This window comes from Carettochelys insculpta, chromosome 11, assembly GCF_033958435.1.
Source record: "Carettochelys insculpta isolate YL-2023 chromosome 11, ASM3395843v1, whole genome shotgun sequence".
Lineage (NCBI taxonomy): Eukaryota > Metazoa > Chordata > Testudines > Carettochelyidae > Carettochelys > Carettochelys insculpta.
The window spans coordinates 6,810,191-6,829,633 of record NC_134147.1 but is presented as its reverse complement, the minus strand read 5'-3'; the positions used below and the strand labels follow the sequence as shown (position 1 = coordinate 6,829,633).

The window sequence follows — 19,443 nt, the reverse complement described above, 5'->3', positions numbered from 1 at the left end:
CCCTGGTTTTAGCATGATTCCTGCATGGATGGAAGGGTGTTAGGCGTGAGCCTGAGTTTGAATTTTGCGTTTCTGCTGCAGTGTAGATGTACACTTAGGATTTTCTGTTGCTCAATGTTTGAGTGCATGTCTACTGAAAGTGTGGAATATCATTTATATTAGCCCAGTTTAGGTCCCTCTTTATTCCTCATTTTCTTGCCTCTTTTCTAGTTAAAGCTTTGTTGTATGTAATGAGTATCCAATATCTTGAATGAGAGAAAGTAAGTTTTTTAAAAGATTAATGAAAATAAAGAAGCTAGTGAATATTTACTGAAATATATGATTGATCTGAAGCTTAAGAAATCTGGTTCGTGTTTGATCCAATTTGGAATTGTTGTGAAAGTTTTACATTGGTCACATTGCTGCTGATTTCTGGGCTGCAGAAGACATGATCATTTTAATTCAAGAACAGTTACTTTTCTTTACTGGTCAGTGAGGGCAAAATGTTCTGTTCAGATTTGTTGTTTGTATTTCTGTTTATCCAGCTCAACACTTTGGGCCAGAGCTGCTCAACCCTTCAACTCTCACTGATGTCAGTTCATGCCAGGCCAAGGGTGTATAGTAAACTCTTTAATATCTGGAAACCCTGGGACCAAGTGGTTGATGGATATTCAAATATTCCAGTTAATGGAGAGCTGCTGGGGGAAGGTACAGGCAGTGGTCAGTGCCCCTGCCAATAAGAAAATTCATCTCCTCCCATCCCCCACTGCCAGCTCCCGCTCAGCTAGTGCCCTGTTTACATTTTGGTAGGGACAGCAGGAGTCACTTGTGGGGCAGTGGACGCCACTGGGCAGTGCGAGGAGCTGCTTGCTGGGAGGACATCACAGTGCGGGTGGTGCAAAGAGCCCGGGGGGAGAGGGGGCGCTCCTGCTCAGCCTTGGAGCGTGCTCACACAGCACCCTGGGACACTCAGGTGAAGGGGGAAAAAAAGGGAACCCACATTGCTGCCATTATGCCGGTTATCTGAGAGTTCTGGTTGATCACATACAGGATAAACAAGAGTTTACTGTATATAATAGTCATTCTTGAGGATTTGTGCCTTTTTTTTTTTTCTTTTCCTTTTGGCTTCCTCACTACATTGCCTTGTAGAAGTGTGAGAATACAAATTCAAAAAAAAAAGATATAGGAAGTTACAGTAATTGTTAATTATTAATTTTCTTGTTTTGAATATAGGTGAAAGATACGTGATGACTTTCTTGAATGTGCTAAGTTTTGGAGACCAAGGTAAGCATGGTTGAGGGTAACACAACTAAATTTGGTTTATGCTTTTTGCACAAATGTTGAAATTAAGACACTGGGTGGAAGATACACTTCAGAATTTTAGAGATGGTATGAAAGTCTTAATGACTTTGTCCTGAAATCACAGGGAAATGCAAGGTATATAGAGCGATCTTGCGCAAATGTTTTAATTTTAGTTTTCTCCTATTATTTGAAAAGGCAAGAACGTTAGCTATTGTACAGCGTATCTTAAGCAGCATTTTAAAAAGTTTTCTTTGTCGTCTTTTGGGGCATTTGCTGCCTTCATTTCTCTCTCAGAATGAAAACAAAAAAGGGCCTTGCATTTGAACAGAATTATTCCGCTTTCTTTGAGTTTATTGAGGTCCTGATTTCATACCCATTCAGCAAAACAGTATTTGTTGTACAATGGTTGCTGATCTTACCTCAAGCTTTTCCTAGTAGTCTTCTGTCAATGTTAATGTAATTTGAGGGGCATTTTACACATACAGTGTTGCTTAAACTTTTCTGTCTGTCCAAAAGTGAGATTTGCAGTTCTAGAGATTTACTGCTGTCAATATATTTAGATCCAAAATCCTCAAGAATAGGAATATTGCTTATTTTAAAAGAGTTCTACTACATATTGTTAGACAGTATCAACATTCAGCAGAAATACCTGCTTAAAAGAAGTTTCGTGCGTATAACTTTTAAAGATTTAGGAAGCTGAAAATTTTTTATAAAAGTTAATATACAGTTTCTCTGTTTTCTTTTGTTTAAGGTGTGTATGACATAGTGAACAACCTTGGTTCTCTGGTGGCTAGATTTATCTTTTTGCCAATAGAAGAGAGTTTTTATGTTTTCTTTGCTAAAGTGCTGGAAAGAGGGACGGCAGTAAAGCTACAAAAACAAGTATGTTGAGTGTAATTTCAAATTAGTAAATATTTGCAATACAACTGCTTTAACATGAATAAAAACCAAATCATAAAAGAACTAACAATTCCTACAGGAGTACATTTTCCGTCAGTGTTTTGGGGAAGAGAAAGTCAGTGTAAAAGTTAGGATAAAGAGATCTATGTGGTCAAATTTCTTAATTTATTTTGGTTAATTAGGATACCAAATCTAATTTCATTTTTTCCAGGATCGTGATTAAAAAAGTTCTTGGAGGATTGGAGCTGTAAATAGAAGTGAAGAAGAGAATTAAAAAAAAGGTTGGGGAGGGGGAAAGGAGTATTAAGCTAAGCCAGCTGATAAGTGCTAATAGGTTACCCTACCTCAAAAAAGATATGATAGAATGTTTAGGGAAAGGTACAGAGAAGGGTGATACAAATAATTATAGGTGTGGAACAGCTTTAATGTAGACAGAGAGAGAAAAAGACTGTGACACTTCAATATAGAAATGAGATGGTTAAGGGGGCGATATGAGAGAGGTCTATAAAATTATGAGCAAAATGGGCAACATGGAGAAAGTGTAAAGTAAGTATTTACCCCTATATTTAACAGAAGAACAGGGGTGTGAGGGGGTCATCTGATGAAATTAATAGGCAACAGGTTTAAAATGTAAGTGTTTCTTCACACAGTTCACTGCAAAACTGAAACTCTTTGCCACAGAATGTTGTAAAGGCCAAGAGTATAACTGGGTTCAAAAAAGAATTAGATGTGTCCATGGGGATAAGTCCATCAATGACTGTTGTATAGAGTGGTCAGGCTTGCAGGCTGACCTGCTGTTCTCGGTGTCCCAGAAGCTGGGACTGAATGAGTGTGGTGGACCACTCAATAAATGAATCACTCAATAATTACTCTGTTCATTCCTTTAGAAGCATCTGGCACTGGCCACTCTCGGAAGACAGGATACTGTGATAGATGAATCACGAGTATGGCCTAATATGACCAATCTCATGCTCTTAAGTAAAAACATGAATAAAGGGAACAAAACTCCATAGCATGGTATTTCCCAAAACTCCATAGCATGGTATTTCTTCAGTGTTAATACACTGCAAAATAGTTTTGCATAAATCTCACCCAACACATATGTACACATCTCATTCAGGTTGTCTTAATATAGGATAACACACAAAATGTATGCCGTACTGGCAAAAATGTATGCGCATACTTACTTTGTGCAACACTTGGAAAGTCTGTAGAACCAAACACGTATTCTAGTTGTATTTCCATTTGCTGTGTTAAAATGCAAAGATTTTTTTAGCATTGAAAATAAAAGAATCAGACGTGACTCTTCTGATTTGAGATGCTGAAATACATGGTAAAAACTGAATTGTACTGTCTTTTCTTGGTGGTAAATAACGATAGAATGAGAGGACTAAAGTGAATTATAGATGCAAGTTTAAATGAGGAATCTACTGTATATTTGAGAGAATTTGTCTCTGTGTGTGTTTGTTCAAATGCTTCCTAAATAGTAAGAGCTAGGATCACCAAATTTGGCATAAGCATCTTCTTTTCACAATTTAAAGCAATGTAAGGGTTTGTTTGTGCCTGGGCAATGGGATGTACCTGGAATGGAATGGGATTGCACCTCATAAGACCATACAGAAAAGAGACAGTCACTAAGCAGGCGAAAAGGGCTGTCTGGGGGACTCCTTCCCCCATTCGTTACTACCCCAGCGTTGAGCCTCCAATCCCCCAGACACTCTTTAAAAAGAGGGTAATGGCTGTGGGAGGGCAGGGTTTGAAGCTCCCCCAGATTCATATGGGGACATTTGCAGGCTTTTCCCCTTCATCAGAGTGAGGGAAAAGTATGCAATTTGCTGCATATCTCACTCTGGCTGGAGAGTGCAAGGGGCAGATGAACCTGGACTTGCCACAGCCGTTGAATATACACCCGTACCCTGGCTGTGCCTGCGAGTGCTGTAGCAGCCACGGAGAGGTGCTTCTCACCTGACCCCAAATTGCTGCAGTAAGAGAGGGCTGGGGTAATCCTCTCTCCTTGGGGCTGCCTGAATACTGAACCCTTCATCCCCAGCTCCACCCTAGAGCAATGATTTAAATGAAGTATGTACATTTTCATTTTTATTTTCCAAAAAACCAAAAATTGAGTTAAGGACCTGAGCATCTCTGAGTGAGTCTTCTAGTACTACATAAAAAATAAAATTCAGCCCTGGAATTTACAGATAATGTATCTGGGTATTTTATTTTCAGTAATACTTGTTACATGTGATAAAAGAAGGTTAATGAAATTTCTTGCTTCAGTATTTTGCTTGAATGGTGCCGGGGTAACGTATACTTTCTCACGTTCAGCAAGGCATAATAGGCCAAGGGTATTATGAATTTTCAAATTTCTATCAAGTATGTAGGGTAGGCCCCTGTTACAGATTGGACACTGGAGGTAACAGACTATTCTGGAATGGCAAATCCTATGTTCCTGCACAGCAGTAAAAATCCTGCCTCTGCCACTCAATTACTGTGGCCTTGGAAAAATATTTTTCCCTTTTGAGTTTGCCACTACTTACCCACCTACTTTACCAGGTATGTAGTGAGGCTTAATGTAGTGTCTGGAGCCTTGAACGTGGACAATAGTAGGTACATTACAATTATGTTAAGATTGACAGTTCATATATTTGTACACACTAAACATATAACTCAAAGCTTAAAGAAAACTTTACCATATTTCTAAAACACAGTAGTAGTTCTTTATTGCTTTGAAATAATTCTTTGGGAAAATGTCCATCAAAATAAACTGCAGAATTTTGTAGTTTGATTCAGGTCACTTGTAAATTTCTTTTTCCAGGATGACATTGAAATGGCTGCAGCAGTATTAGAATCGCTGTTAAAACTCATGCTTCTGGTTGGCCTTAGCATTATGGTTTTTGGCTATGCGTATTCTCAACTGGCTCTGGATATTTATGGAGGTTCAATGCTCAGTCTGGGATCAGGTAACTAATCACTTATTGCTAGCTTGAGAAAGCTTTCTGAACAGAAGTTGCAAATGTGTTGAGGTGTTTTGCAAATCGCACATTGGTCAAGGACTAAATTACGTGGCAAGTGGAAAAGCACTTCTATCTGCTCAAGGATGAGAAACTGAAATACTCAATACCCTGCAGAGTTTCTGCATTGTAGTCTACAGCATCATGCACTGTCCTCACTTCGGGACAATCTTCGTCATCCACTTGTTCAGCAGTGCACACCTAACTTCAGAATTTAGTAGCTCTAGGGAACCATTTTGCCAGGTCATTTCTGGGACTGCCATTACTTAGAAGCCATCACTATGGCACTAGATGCATTTGAAGTTAGTTTGTAGGGTTCAGTTTTATTCTTTTTGCAGGTTTATAGTTTGGAAGGGGACATTCCTTTTGTTGCACTATTAGCTTTATGTAGCAGTTAAATGGTACGTTTGTAATATTATTTTTGAGAAAGGTGCTGCACATGTATTTTTATACAGTTTTTTTGTGTGTCCAGTTCATCAGTGGAGCTGTAGGGTTTGATTATACTCCTTCATTTCAAATCACATTTGATAGGGGTTTAATGGCAAATTCCTCCCTTGTCCATACGTCCCCTAGCTATGAGAGACTCGGTGGGTTACTTGCCTTCTTGAGTCCAGAATCTGTTTTTTATTATTCAGCCTCTTCGTATAAGTGGTTATCTAAAATTTTAATCTGGTGGAGAGTTTAATTAGTGATCATGTAATGGAAAGGTAGTTTAAAAATAATATGCATTTGGTTATTCCATCATGCAATGTTCCCAACCCCAAGAGATCATAAATCATGAGTCAATCCTCTTCAATCCCCATTAAGAAGATATTGTGGGTACTTTTTTATATGTCTTCCAACTTCTGAGTCTTTAGGATCATGTTGTAAACTGTTTTTTCAACCAGGAAGGCTACATGCTTGCTTTTTTTAAAAAATGGAAAGCAGAGATGCTTGCTTAATTACATGATTTCAGGAACCAAAGATGGAAGAAAATACCAAGTATTATGAGACTCCTAATAAATATTCAAAAGTTAACAATGTGGAGCTATGTCTTCTGGTATTTATTCAGAGATGGGTATGTTTGTGTCTTTGTGGAAGGGAGGTTAATTTTTTTAAAGACTGACAGAAACGTTTGATTGAAAACTGCATTTGTGTTGAATATGCCATTATTTGTAAATCTATAAAGTTATGCAGGTCTGTAGCCATCACTTATTTATTTATTTTGTGGCAGACTGCTGCCTGTGGGCTACAGAATCCTGCAAGAAGACAGGTATACAGGCTGGTGGGGGAATGCTTTCCTGTTCCCAGAGTAAACCCAATTAAGGCAGACAGCTGGGGGCCCCATTAACAATTAGCCACAGCTGAGTCTAATCAGCACTTGTGGTCAGCTGAGGCCCTGCACTCCCTAAAAAAGGCTGTGCCCCTGGTGGTAGGGGGGAAGGGTTTGGAAGGTGCACCGGAGAAGCAGAGCAGAGCAGAAGAAGAGCGAGAAGGTACCAGGGGGAAGCGGTGGGCGAAGTGGCCCAGGGCGAGGTTGCTACATTGGGGCAGTGGTGAAGGCCCTGCCAGCTGCCTCTTGTCCTCTTAGGGACCCTGGGCCGGAGTCCAGAGTAGAGGGTGGGTCTGGACTCCCCCCACCTTTCCCCAGAGGGTTACTCCACTGGAGCAGGCTGGGGCCTGCAAGGGGACTGGCTTTAATCTCCCCATTCGGGACTTGCTGATGATGAGGATGACTTGCTAAGTGGAGACACCTGTCTCTGGAAAGGCCTGGGCCGATAAGGGGTTTCCATGAGTCTTTGAGGCACAACAAAGAACCGCCAGAAAGCACAGGGAGCCCCAGGGGTTGACAAGGGAAATTGTCACTATTTATTTATTTATTTATTTTATTTTATTTTATTTTTATATATATTCAGTGCTGTTAGATTCAAAACAGTAATCACTGGGGATGATTTGGGTTTCAGATTGATCCTTTGGTGGTTTAACAATTTCAGTGCAGCCCAAGAAGGATTGATACTGCTCCAAGAGACTGGTTTGGGTCTTTTTTTCTCCTGGCTTTCTTCTGCATAATACAAGATAAACTTAAACCTTCCCCACCCCTAATCCAAGATCTGCTCTGGGGTCCTGTGTATTCCCTTTATGCTGTCACACTGTTGGCCATTTGCACCCTACTCTAGTGCCTGATACAGATGCCAGCCCACTTCCTGAAACTTTACTACCCCTACCCTATCTATAGGTTCCTTGTTAGAGCCGCCTTGCTATTGGTAGATCTCTCCCCAGCTGAGCTACTTGCCTGATTTTGTAAACATCCAACCCCTCGCTAATCTTTCTCGGTTGGGACGTAGGTGGACACAATTCAGTTAAAGGATCAGACATCCTGTGACATTTCACTTCAATCTGGAGACACTGACAGTGCCACAGTAGGCTATTAATAATCTGACTCACAAGTGTGTCTGTTTTAATATAGTCCTTAGTACTTAAAAAGCACAAGGAAAATGGAAAATCTTACAACACATTGTGTTACAAGGAAGATATAGGAACTTCGTCGTGTGAAACATTGCCCTTTGAATACTGTTAGTTGAATAACCAGGCAATTCATTTATAAATTATCTATGTCCCATAAAAATATTTACATAATTCCTAGTATATTCCTAGTATTGTCTGTTTCTTATGACGATATATCCTGGGTTGCATCTGTATTCTCCCTTGTTTCCAGTTCTTGAGGATTAGGTTCAGACTTATTTTTCAAGTCCTTTACAATACGCAATGCTAAGATTTAACAAGCTTTCACCTTTATTAACAAAATCAGCTATTAAAATATGCTTTTGGCTCTGGAAAAAATAGATCTGAGTTACAGATGGTGTCCTGGGTTTTTGGTTTAGTCTATTCATTGTCTTGTAATGGTATTGATAGGAACGTGTTTGTGTGACTTAGACTGCAGATTGAACTTGAAAGTAGCTGTAATGGTAAAATCATAATTGAAAACGTTTGTAGGTCTGATCTTGGAGAACCTGTAGATATGTGAAGTATATGCGTGAGCTTTGGGGGAATATGGGTTAATTTATTATTTTACTGTTTTTAGGTCCAGGTCTCCTGCGCTGCTATTCTTTATATGTCCTACTTCTTGCTGTCAATGGAGTAACAGAATGTTTCACGTTTGCCTCTATGTGCAAAGAAGAGGTAGACAGGTAGGCAAGAAGGCTTAAATTGTGTGTTGTACAAAAACCACACAGTCCTGTATGTCTTATTATCTTACTAATTCCAGGCAAGTGTGACATATTTGCCCGCACAAAAGACAGTGGTTTTAGACAGTATGTCCTTTAAGTCTGGGTTTTTTTATAGTACATCATGAAATAGCTGTCTTATTAAATAATAATCTTTAAACTTCAAGTTTTTCCAATTTTTTCCAAAAAAAAAAGCTCTAATGTTGGTGGAAAAAATTAGTCTTTTTTTTTTTCCCCCAACTCATGACATCTTGGTGAGTTTAAAGATGAGATGGTTGGCTATATGAGGACTATCAAAATAATTATAGTAGTAATATAAAAATAGTCATCATTTGGATTGGTAAACATTCGGTATTGAGGAAACAGATTTTTATAATGTAACTTGGCACAGAGAAAATTTTCACATTAGATTTTAAACATCCATAGTATGTCGAAAGTCGTTATTAGATTAAATTAGCAGACTTTATAGGTCTGAATGTCTGAGCCATGTCCATTTTAAAAGACATTTTAATTAAAATCTTAATTTCCAATTGTGAACTTTTTATGTCAGTTCATCAAAGTAATCCCCAAATTTGCAACTTTTAAAATTAGCTTTTAAGTGTAATAATGTAAACTAACTTTTAACACGTTTGGGTTAATTGCCTGCCTTAGTGAAACTGTATGCCTGCTCGTGTCTTTTTAGCAATCTAGGCATCTTGTTGAGATGTCAGTTTTCAAACTGAATTTCACTCATGAAAACAAACGTATCTCAGAGAACTGGAAGGCACCTGGAGAGGTCATCGAGTCCAGTCCCCTGCACTCACACCATCACTCAAAGATTTTTTTTTTTAAATCTAACCTGCTTCAGAACCTTGAAGGGCCCTCTCAAGGACTGAACTCACAACCCTGGGTTTACAAGGCCAGTACTGTAACCCAGCAGTGTCCAATAGGAATTCAAAGATCGCCACACTTGTGGTGGTTGTCTTTCCATATTTGCCACATTATACTATGCAAAACTTTATTAAATAATGTAAGAATATTAACAGGTATTTTATAGTAAATAATATAAACAAGAAATTATCAAATGATCCATTTATTAATATTAGACATCAGTGTGACACTTTGCAATCTTTATCTTTTACTCAGGCCCTGAAATCAGGCAAATATTCCACACTGACTGAGCATCTCAACTCTGGCCTTCAGATTTTTATCCAATATCTGCCATCTATATTGCACTCCCAGGCCCCCCTCTAAATAAATGTCGTCCCCCAGAGCTAGGCAATCCCAGCCCCCCACCCTAACTGACAACCCTCTGCTAGAGCCAGGCATCCCCAGCCTCACATTCTGATTCAGGGCCTTTGACTCACCAGAGCCGCTGCCGGAGCTGCTACCACCAAGGGCTTCTCCTACCAAGTGGTAGGGATGCGTGCATGGAGCAGCTGGATGGCACTCCCCATGTGCAGCTCTCAGGAGGAGCCACATTTCAAGGCTTCAAGAGCCACGCATTGGCCACCCCTGTATTTGCCACAATGCTATGTCCTATTCGCTGCATGTGGTGAGTGGCGAACATATTGGACACCATGGCTGTAACCACTGAACTGTCCCTGTTTCCTCAGAGCTCTTGCACGTTAAGAGCAGAGCAATAAAAATATGACAGCCTGTGCTGCATTTTAACCACAATCCTATAGCAGAATAATTGCTGTCACAGTCAAATAATTTTCTGTTGATTTGAAAAAAGTGCTATATTATCTTCATCTCATTTTAAATTTGCAGTTTTTATTAGATGTATAATATGCCTTGTAGGCTGTAGTGTCGTGATCTATGTTTAATTGGGAAGTACAATGACTGCAGAGTGTTCATGTAATGGAAGATAGTGGGACTTGTCATTATCAGCTATACCAAAGCTGCCTTGAAGTTGTTCACTCCAGTCTTTTAGACTAGGGCTATAAAGTTGAATTAATACCTGTTTTTATTAATTAGTTATGAGTTATATTTATTTTAGCTATCTTTATGGGTGTGATTTTTAGTGAACTAATGAACATGTTGCAATTCAGGGTGATTGCATATCAACTAAAATAGATATTTTTCTATGGATATTACAGGTTGAACCTCTCTAGTCCAGCAACATCCGTAAGCCAGCATGCTTTTAGTTTGCTGGATGACCACTTATCAGGTGTGTGGCCAAGTTTCTCATGGTCCCATAATGTTTGTTTGCAGCCACCAGTTCTGGCTCTCAATATTCCATGCTGTTACTTAGCTGTAATTTACCCCTAAATATTTTCTAATAGCGCTGGAAGCAGTGGAAATGCTGCTAGACAATATTGATTTCCTGTGGTTCAGCAAATTCTCTCATTTGGCACCATTCAGGTCCCGAGGGTGCCAGACTAGAGAGGTTCATCCAGTATAAAGAAATAGAAGTTAGTTCAATTTAAGTGAATTTTCATTTACGTTTCTGCAGGAATAAACAAGTTAATATAGCTCTCTGAACACTGACTACATGTATAGTTCATGTATACTTCATGTTTGTCAACTCACAAGGATGGACAGGATCATGGGATTCACTTCAACACAGAGCTGATTAGGGATAATATACTTTATTAACCTTATCTACTCCAAGTTATTACAAATTATTCATGAGGTACGCATTAACAAGCTTAAGCACAACAGGCTGTATATGTCTGGACAAGAGCTGTTTGGCATGCTTACATCCTTTTCTGCCATGAGGAGTTCCAGTCCTGATGCGTCTCACATCAGGGCGGCAGGGGATGTTGTTGGAGGAATTGCCAAGGTACCCTTGAGGCAGAGAGTCTCTAGTGAGAATTGGCTAGCGGCGGGACCTCACAGTGATTTTATCCCTTAGCTATTAACTGGGTATGTGTATACTGGCTCAATGCCACTTTTGATGTTCTCACAGGGCTGAAGCCCAGGTTGTCCTGGTTACAGGTTCTCTCTAGGTTCCCGTGTCTAAATGCAGGTGTCGGGCTGATACGGCTATCTCATGTTTATGTTTATGGGGTCCAAAGCTGTAATACAGCATTGTGAACTTGGTTGTGCCACAAGAATGGAAGGTCCCACTCTTGCTTTCTGAGGCCTGCAGGGTGCTCTTTAAGGCCTTTAGGCCTTCAGGCTGGCCTGTTGGTGTGTTACATGACAATGTTGTAGTCACCAATTGTCCAACAAGCTGGGAGATTGGTCCTTGAGTCTGCGTGCTACCTGAAAATTAATAGATTGTTAAGTGCATGCAGAGAATGGGGTGCGTGTGCGTATGTATTAAATCACCACTGCACTTAATTCAAATCAAATAAAAATAGATGAATATTGCTTAACATAGAGTTTTTATTTAGACTATATTACTTCCCCAATATTGACTAGTTTGAAAAGCTGTCTAGTCTCAGAAATTAAGTAGGCTATAATTATCCACTTGCATATTAGGTTTTAATGACCATCTGGCTCTGCTTTTTTTGGAATCAGAATCTTTTTCTGCTCTGTTAAGATCTAGGCTTTATTTCCCAATTTCTTTCATGCCTCTCTTTAACACAGTGCTGGCCTTAGTAAAATGTGCAACAACCCTTTATTCAATGGTGTGCAACAACAACCTGTTAGAAGGTTTTCTGCTCTTGCTTTTCATAAACGGATATTTTAGACTGAACCACCTGACTTGCATAATATTTTCAAAGTCCTAATTTGTGAGTGAGGTAAAATTTTTAACCAAAGTTTACAGAAATTTATGAATGTGCATTCTTGTTTAGGAAATTTTAACATATGGTAGAAATCTTGAGATTTTGCAAGTTGGTTTAATCTTCTCTTGCAAGGTTTGACGATCAGAACTATCTGGTTTATTGTTAAAAATTAAAATTCTCACACTTAATATGGCTCGCTCTTTGTTTTCCTTCATACCCTTCTTTATTAGTACATCTTAATTTTATCCCTACCCTACTGTTTTTTGTTCAGAATTAATCACTTAATTCTCTTTTAATGGAAAAATTGTGGGATTCTTTCTGGCATAGGTATTAATGGATAAATATTTTCACTAGATAAATTGCTTAACATATTTCTCTTTTTCCTTTAGGTTTAATTTTGTTATGCTGGCCTTGTCCTTCACATTCCTGTGTGTGTCTTATTTCTTGACTCAGTGGCAAGGCAGCGTAGGTTTTATCCTTGCAAACTGCTTCAATATGAGTATTAGAATAGCACACAGCATTCACTATATCTACAATTACTTCAAAGAGAGCTGTTACAGACCTTTGAAAGGGCTGCTACTCTCGACATCACTAATTTTTGTGTATATCATAAGTGGAACAATCACAGTTTTTTCAGAGGTGAGTGTGTGTGTGAGATTTCACTATTACTCTTGTGAAAGTTTGCTCATCTGATCATTAGAACATATAATTAGTTATTTCATTATGTGGATCTCAGTAAGGGCATACAAGCAGATTATGAGCATACGCTAAAATTGCATATGTGTATGAGAGACAAGGTACATAAGTGCAATTTATTGTGTAAGATGCTACCATACGTAGTGGTACATGCGTGTGTACAGGATATCTAACACTGTCCTGTGGCAGGGGTCTGATAGTGGAATTAACCATGCCATTTTTACCATAATCCTGTTCTGTGCTTACTGATGAGTCTTCTTGGCTCTTATTTCAATATCTCTAATCTCCCAATGGTTACAAAAAAAATTCTCTCTACCCCTCACCGCTGATCTCCAGGCTCTCTTCCTCAGTACGTGGCAGTCCTTCCCCATCCACACCTGCCCAGTGTGGAGGATGGGCAAAATTCAGTCTTGCACCAGCTGCAGATTTTCTGTTGTAATGATTACATGAATTAAGTCGAATATCCCCTGGCTGTGTAGGGTCTGAAACTATATCTTTGTGTATTGGAAAAGGAGATTCCCAGAATCCCACTAGAGTCTCCTTTTAAAAGTATGTTGATATATGGTTGCAGAAATGAAGGCACGATGTGTACCTTAATCTTAACGCATAACAAGAAAATAAGTCCTGTGTCACCTTATAGACCAACAGATATTTTGGAGCGTAAGCTTTCGTGGGCAAAAACCCGCTTTGTCAGATGAGAATAGTTTCTTAAGTATATTGATAAACTTCATGTGTGCATAGAGAATGGTGTATGATGGCTTATGACTCCCACGATAATCAAATGCTTATTTGTATATTTTCATAGAAATTGTATTATAAAAATATAAACATGGCCATTAATAGCCATTTTGTAGGTTAAAATTATATTAGCCAAATCTGTCTGATTGCCTTGTGTGAGGACTGGCAGCCAGATGATCACCTCATTTGTACTGCTACTGTGGTCAAGAGAAGTACCAGATCACATTTGTCAATGAGGCAGAGTATCCACCTCTCTGCCAGTAATCTTTCTAGAACTGCTTGCTTACTTTGTTTTCTTTGTAGGTATTCTTGTGCTGTGATAAAGGCTGGCTGGCAAGGATGATTCACATCACTGTGGGAGCTGTGTGCTTTGCTGCAACGCTTACCACTGTATTCATTACAGAGACCCAACTGATTAACTTTGTTAGAACTCAGTTCCTGTCACAATATGCCAAGAAGGAAACATAAAATGATCATGTACAGACTAATTCTTATGTATGTATATGTTTGATACAAAGGCACATTTTATGTATAAAATATGCATAGGATAAGTTTTAGTGGCATCTTGCAAAGGGCTCTTTAAAAAGACTCCTGTGGAATATTTCTGACACTGTGGAGCTTAAATGGAAATATTTGTCAACCAGATACAGTTTCAGTTGTCAAATAATTTAAACTCATATTCAGCCTCCAGCACAAACTGTACCAACCCTGAGCTGGATAATTCTCCTCGTCATGCTTATCAAAGCCTCCTTCCTTCTGAAGAGGTTTGTCTAACCTTGTTTTTAACTAATGAATGAAGTAACTAGGGCTTAAATTGGTGCAAACCTTCCATGAGGGGGAATTCCCATTCTTACCAGTGTCACTGCCAAGTGTGAAAGTGTTAAAGAATTAGATTTTAACCTTCTTCTACACATCTGTCAAATACTAAAATGAATGAATCGTTCTTCAAAGTAAGTGAGGTAATTTGGATGGTAGAGCATGAACTAATATAATAGTGAATTAATACTACACAGAAACAGCATTATGCTGTACAAAGAAATGAATATACTAATGTTGTGAAAAGGGCTGTCAAGCCATTAAAAATTAATTGCGATTAATTGCACAATTAAAAATATAATCATGATTAATCCCGCAGTTAAACAGTAATATGTTTGCCCCTATTTCCTAATACAGGTTGATACTCCCTTAACCGGCACTCTCGTCCAGCAACATCCCTCCTCCGGAAGGACAATGGATGTTGCTGGACCAGAGAATTCAAGCTGTGCCTGGCGCAACAGAGCCCTGCTGGTGGCAGCAAGACCTGTTGGCAGCCTGCCGTGCCCAAGCGTAGCCCTGGGGCAGGAAGCCACATTACAGGGAGCCAGCTGGGGTTGGGAAGACCCATTCAGGGCAGCTCAGCCCCAGTCAGAGCTGGCTGGTGGGGTATGTGTGTGGTAGCCGGGCTATGGCGCCCAGCCAACTGCCCATCCCCTCATCGTGTTCCCAAAGGGCCTGCAATGGGATGTACAGACCTATGCCATGTAACACAGGGTGGATGAGCTCTTGTGGACCAAACCAGCGCTTCCCTCAGAGGTGCAAACTGGGAGAGAGGAGAAAGCAGCACAGCTGGGGCAGACTGGAGAGGAGAGCAGGTTCTGGCCCCAGCTCCTGGAAAACAGCTGGCTGAAGGCAAGAGCTTCTTGGAGACTTGCTGCATAGTGGCTTCCTCTGCAGCAAGGGACCGTTGGTGCTGAATTCAGTGCCAGTCTCTGAGCCCAAGTATGGTGGGGCCATGCCAATGGGTTCACTGACTGCCCCTTCCAGAGCCGGCCCCTATGAGCATAGCAGTGTGGTAGAACTGTGGGATGTAGCAGAGCAAAAGCCCTGGCCTGGTCCTTAGGCACATCCTGGTAGAGGGCATGGTACCAGTGTCTCTGTGCTTCCTGCTTTCCCCTGGACTGGCCCACCTGGCCATTTCCCTTCCATCCGGGGAAGGAGGGAGTGGGCATGCTCACGATGTGTCCCTCTCTGAGGATGGCAGGCTATTCTCTCCAGCACTGGGCCCCTGCTGGGGTGGGAGAGCAACCTGGGGACTAAGTTGTCTTTGATGGATTTTATTGTCTTGTTTCTAAATGGCCCAAAGGACTTGTCCTTGCTCCATGCCCCAGAGGAACCTCTAGAGTCTCTGGCCAAACTGCCCTAGAGGAAAATTTCTTCCCAATCCCAGATATGGTGATCAGTTTGACCTTGTGCATGTGAGCAAGGACCCAGTGGTCACTATGCTTACCTGACTGGTCCTAGTCCTTCCCCAAGATATTGTCTGTCCCAGCATTAGCCAGTCTTCAGTTTTCCTTTTGGTCTGATGCAGACTCCTTCTGCTTTTCCTCCCAGTAGATGGAACCAGCTCTTCCTCTTAGCCCAGCAGGTGGCCCAGGCAACATTTGAACTTTATTTCTTGAATACGGTGCACATTGGCTGCACCTCCTTTTTCTGAAAGTATAACCAAAGCCGCTGAATGGCGCCCAGAAGTGATAAGCAGGTTCCTCACCTGCTGCTGATGAATCCCCTGGTGTCTGCCATCACTTCTCTTAGTCTGAGGTGTGTGATCACTTGTGACAAACCCTTTGACACAACAAAAGTGAGCAATTTTGTGGAGCTGATTGTACATTCATTTGTTAGACTTAACGAATGCTTCTCTTACCTCCCCTCAGACTCAAGTCCATTGCTCTATTGAATAGATTGTGATTGCATATCTTAGGAGAGCCAGTCCTTCCAGGTGATGGGAATGGCCTTGAACAGATCCATTCATTTGTACTTGAATATCCGGAGTATTTGTAAATGTGATCTCGTGAAAAGGGCAAATCACCTTCACAAGTTAATTCTTGAAAAGCACCACCATGGCTATTCAGATCAAAGTTGGACAAGTAATTTGGTTGCTCGTTAATTATACTTTCCCATTAGTGTTGCCAAAGGGAATACAAGAGAACCCCGGTTATCCGACCTAATTGGGGCTGCAGGTTTGTCGGGTACAGGGATTTTCAGTTAGTACAGAGAACTAATGAAAGAACAGATATACATACTGCATCTATAAACTGAATGTACTGTACTACTAATTCCAATTAAAGCACAGCATGACATCAACTAGAAAAGAACATCACAGCCAAACTTTACAAAGAAATATAGCATTTATAGTTGTAACACCTAATATTTAACATTACTGTAATATTAAAGGGTTCAGTATGAAAATCATGGAAGTGAAGTGAGAATGTTGCATACAAACCAGCAAAGAACAAAACAGAGTGCGTGTCACCTGGCAAAAAATTACTTCCTGTCACAGTAATTTTATGAATAAAACAATTCATTATTTAAAATAGTGAGTAATTGGGATTTGGGTTTGAGCTTCCCTTTTCTTTGCAGCAAAGGCACGCCAACATCTGAAGACCAGTATGTCTATAAGGGTTTGCTTCCCTTTGTTGTACAATGTAAACAAGTGCAGCCTCCAGAGCCTTCAATCCCTCATGAGTCATTCCATCTACTTTCTATAATCTGTTGTTTCTCATCTTCCATATCGTCGTCATCACCATGATTCACAAGTTCTATTAAGTCATTATCAGTCAGTTCATCTTCATTCCTATATGTCGCCAATACGCACATTTTTAAAGCCTGTTTTCAATAAAGTCAAAACATTTTCGTGTACTATGAAAACAAAAAAGCAGTCTAGTAGCACTTTAAAGACTAACAGTTTATTAGGTGATGCGCTTTTGTGAGACAGACCTACGTCTTCAGACCATAGCCATACCAGAACAGACTCAATCTTTAAAGCACAGAGAACCAAAAATAGTAATCAAGGTTGACAAAACAGAAAAATTATTATCAAGGTAAGCAAATCAGAGAGCAGATGGCCGGGGGGAGGTATGTGTCCAAGAATTAGCTAAAGTATGTGAAAGAGCTCCTACAACGATCTAGAAAATTGTCATGCCAGTTCAAACTACGTGTTAATGTGTTAAATTTGAATATAAAAGAGAGTTCAGCGGCCTCTCTTTCCAAACTGTTATGAAAATTCCTTTTCAGTAAAATACAGCCTTTCAGGCCATTAACAGAAATGACCCACTCCATTAAAGTGCTTGCTGACAGGTTTGTGAATCAGGAGTGGTTTTATGTCTGTTTTATGCCCATTAATTCTTTGTCTAAGAGAGTTTGAAGTTTATCCAATATACAAAACTTGTGGGCATTGTTGGCACATGACGGCATAAATGATGTTAGCTGAGGAACATGAGAATGTGCCCGTGATTCTGTGAATAACCTAGTTAGGTCCAGTGATGGTATTCCAGAATAGGTATGTGGACAAAGTTGGCAACGGGCCTTGTTGCAAGGAAAAGTTCCAAGATTGGTATTCCTGTGGTATAGACTGTTGCTGTTGGTGAGAATCATCATATGGTTGGGAGGTTGTCTATAGGAGAGAACAGGCTGTCACCTAGGGCCTTCTGAAGTGTGGCATCCTGATTCAGGGTAGGTTGTAGGTCTTTAAGAATGTGTTGCAGTGGTTTGAGTTGGGGGCTGTAGGTAATGACCAGTGGTGTTCTGTTCTTGGCTTTTTTGGGCCTATCTTGAAGTAGCTGGTCTCTGGGTATTCGTCTGGCTCTGTTGATTTGTTTTTTTATTTCTCCTGGTGGGTAATTCAGGTTAATGAATATTTGGTAGAGATCTTTTAGTTTTTGGTCTTTCAGTAGGATCAGAGCAAATGCGATTGTACCTAAGGGCTTGACTGTAAACAATGGATCTGGTTGTGTGTGCAAGTTGCAAGCTAGAAGTGTTGTAGGTAAGTATACTGATCAGCGGTTTTCTGGTGGAGCGTGGTAGTAATCAGGCCATCCTTGATTTGTACTGTAATGTCCAGGAAATGTATTTCTCGCTTGGAGTAGTTGAGGCATAAATTGATGGTGGGGTGCAGATTGTTAAAGTCTCTGTGGACTTCTCCTAGAGTCTCTGTACCATGGGTCCAAATCATAAAGATGTCATTGATGTATCATAAGTAAAAGAGGGGTAATAGGGGACGAGAGCTGAGGAATTGTCGTTCCAGGTCAGCCATAAATATATTAACATATTGTGGGGCCATGTGAGTGCCCACAGCAGTTCCACTAATCTGGAGGTATAAATTGTCCCCAAAATGGAAGGGTGAGAACAAAGTTACAGAAGTCAGACACCAGATTGGCTGGCTGTGGTGACATCAGGGATGGTATTCCTGATCGCTTGTAATCCGTCTTCGTGTGGAATATTAGTGCACAGAGCCTCTACATCCATGGTGGCAAGGATGGTGTTGTCAGGAACTTTTCCGATGTTTTGTAATTTCCCCAGGAAGTCAGTGGTATCTCGGAGATAGATGGGAGTGTTTGGTGGCATAGGGTTTGAGGAGGGAGTCCACATAATTGGATAGTCCGGTGGTAAGTGTGCCAGTACCCAAAATGATAGGGCTTCCGGGGTTTCCAGTTTTGTGGATTTTGGGAAGTAAATAGAATAATCCAAGCTGGGGGCTCAGATGGTGTGTCTGAGTGAATAAGGTCCTGAGTAGCAGCAGGGAGTTCCTTAAGTAGTTGTAATTTCTTTTGGAATTCCAAAGTGGGCTCAGAAGACAGAGGTCTGTAAAATTTGGTGTTGGAGAGTTGTCTGGCTGCCTCCTGTTCATAGTCTGACTTATTTTCTTGCTCATTATAGGGGCTCTTTTACATGCTTTGCTTTATCTAATTCTTGACTACCCCCCCCACTCCTCCTGCCCCTCTGCTCTCTGATTTGCTTAATAATTTTTCTAATTTGTCAACCTTGATTACTATTTTTGGCTGTCTGTGCCTTAAATATTGAGTCTGTTCTGGTATGGCTATGATCTGAAGAACTGGGTCTGTCCCATGAAAGCTCATCACCTAATAAATTATTTTGTTAGTCTTTAAAGTGCTACGGGACTGCTTTTTTTGTTTTCATAGT

General features: G+C 40.3%; 1 protein-coding gene across 3 annotated transcripts in view; it reads left to right on the top strand.

Moving 5' to 3' along the window:
* Nucleotides 1-16,822, top strand: part of RFT1 (RFT1 glycolipid translocator homolog) — a 37,794-nt gene extending 20,972 nt beyond the window's left edge. Inside the window, exons 7-12 of one of the 3 annotated variants that reach the window (XM_075005421.1) lie at nt 1,213-1,263; nt 2,033-2,163; nt 4,997-5,141; nt 8,254-8,359; nt 12,444-12,693; nt 13,792-16,822. In XM_075005421.1, coding sequence (XP_074861522.1) covers nt 1,213-1,263; nt 2,033-2,163; nt 4,997-5,141; nt 8,254-8,359; nt 12,444-12,693; nt 13,792-13,956 — 848 coding nt within the window. In that variant the 3' untranslated portion in view covers nt 13,957-16,822. Of the gene's footprint in view, nt 1-1,212; nt 1,264-2,032; nt 2,164-4,996; nt 5,142-8,253; nt 8,360-10,476; nt 10,548-12,443; nt 12,694-13,791 lie in introns of those variants that run through there. The other 2 variants (XM_075005420.1, XM_075005422.1) reach the window with 2 other exon arrangements.
* Nucleotides 16,823-19,443: the final 2,621 nt, after the last annotated feature.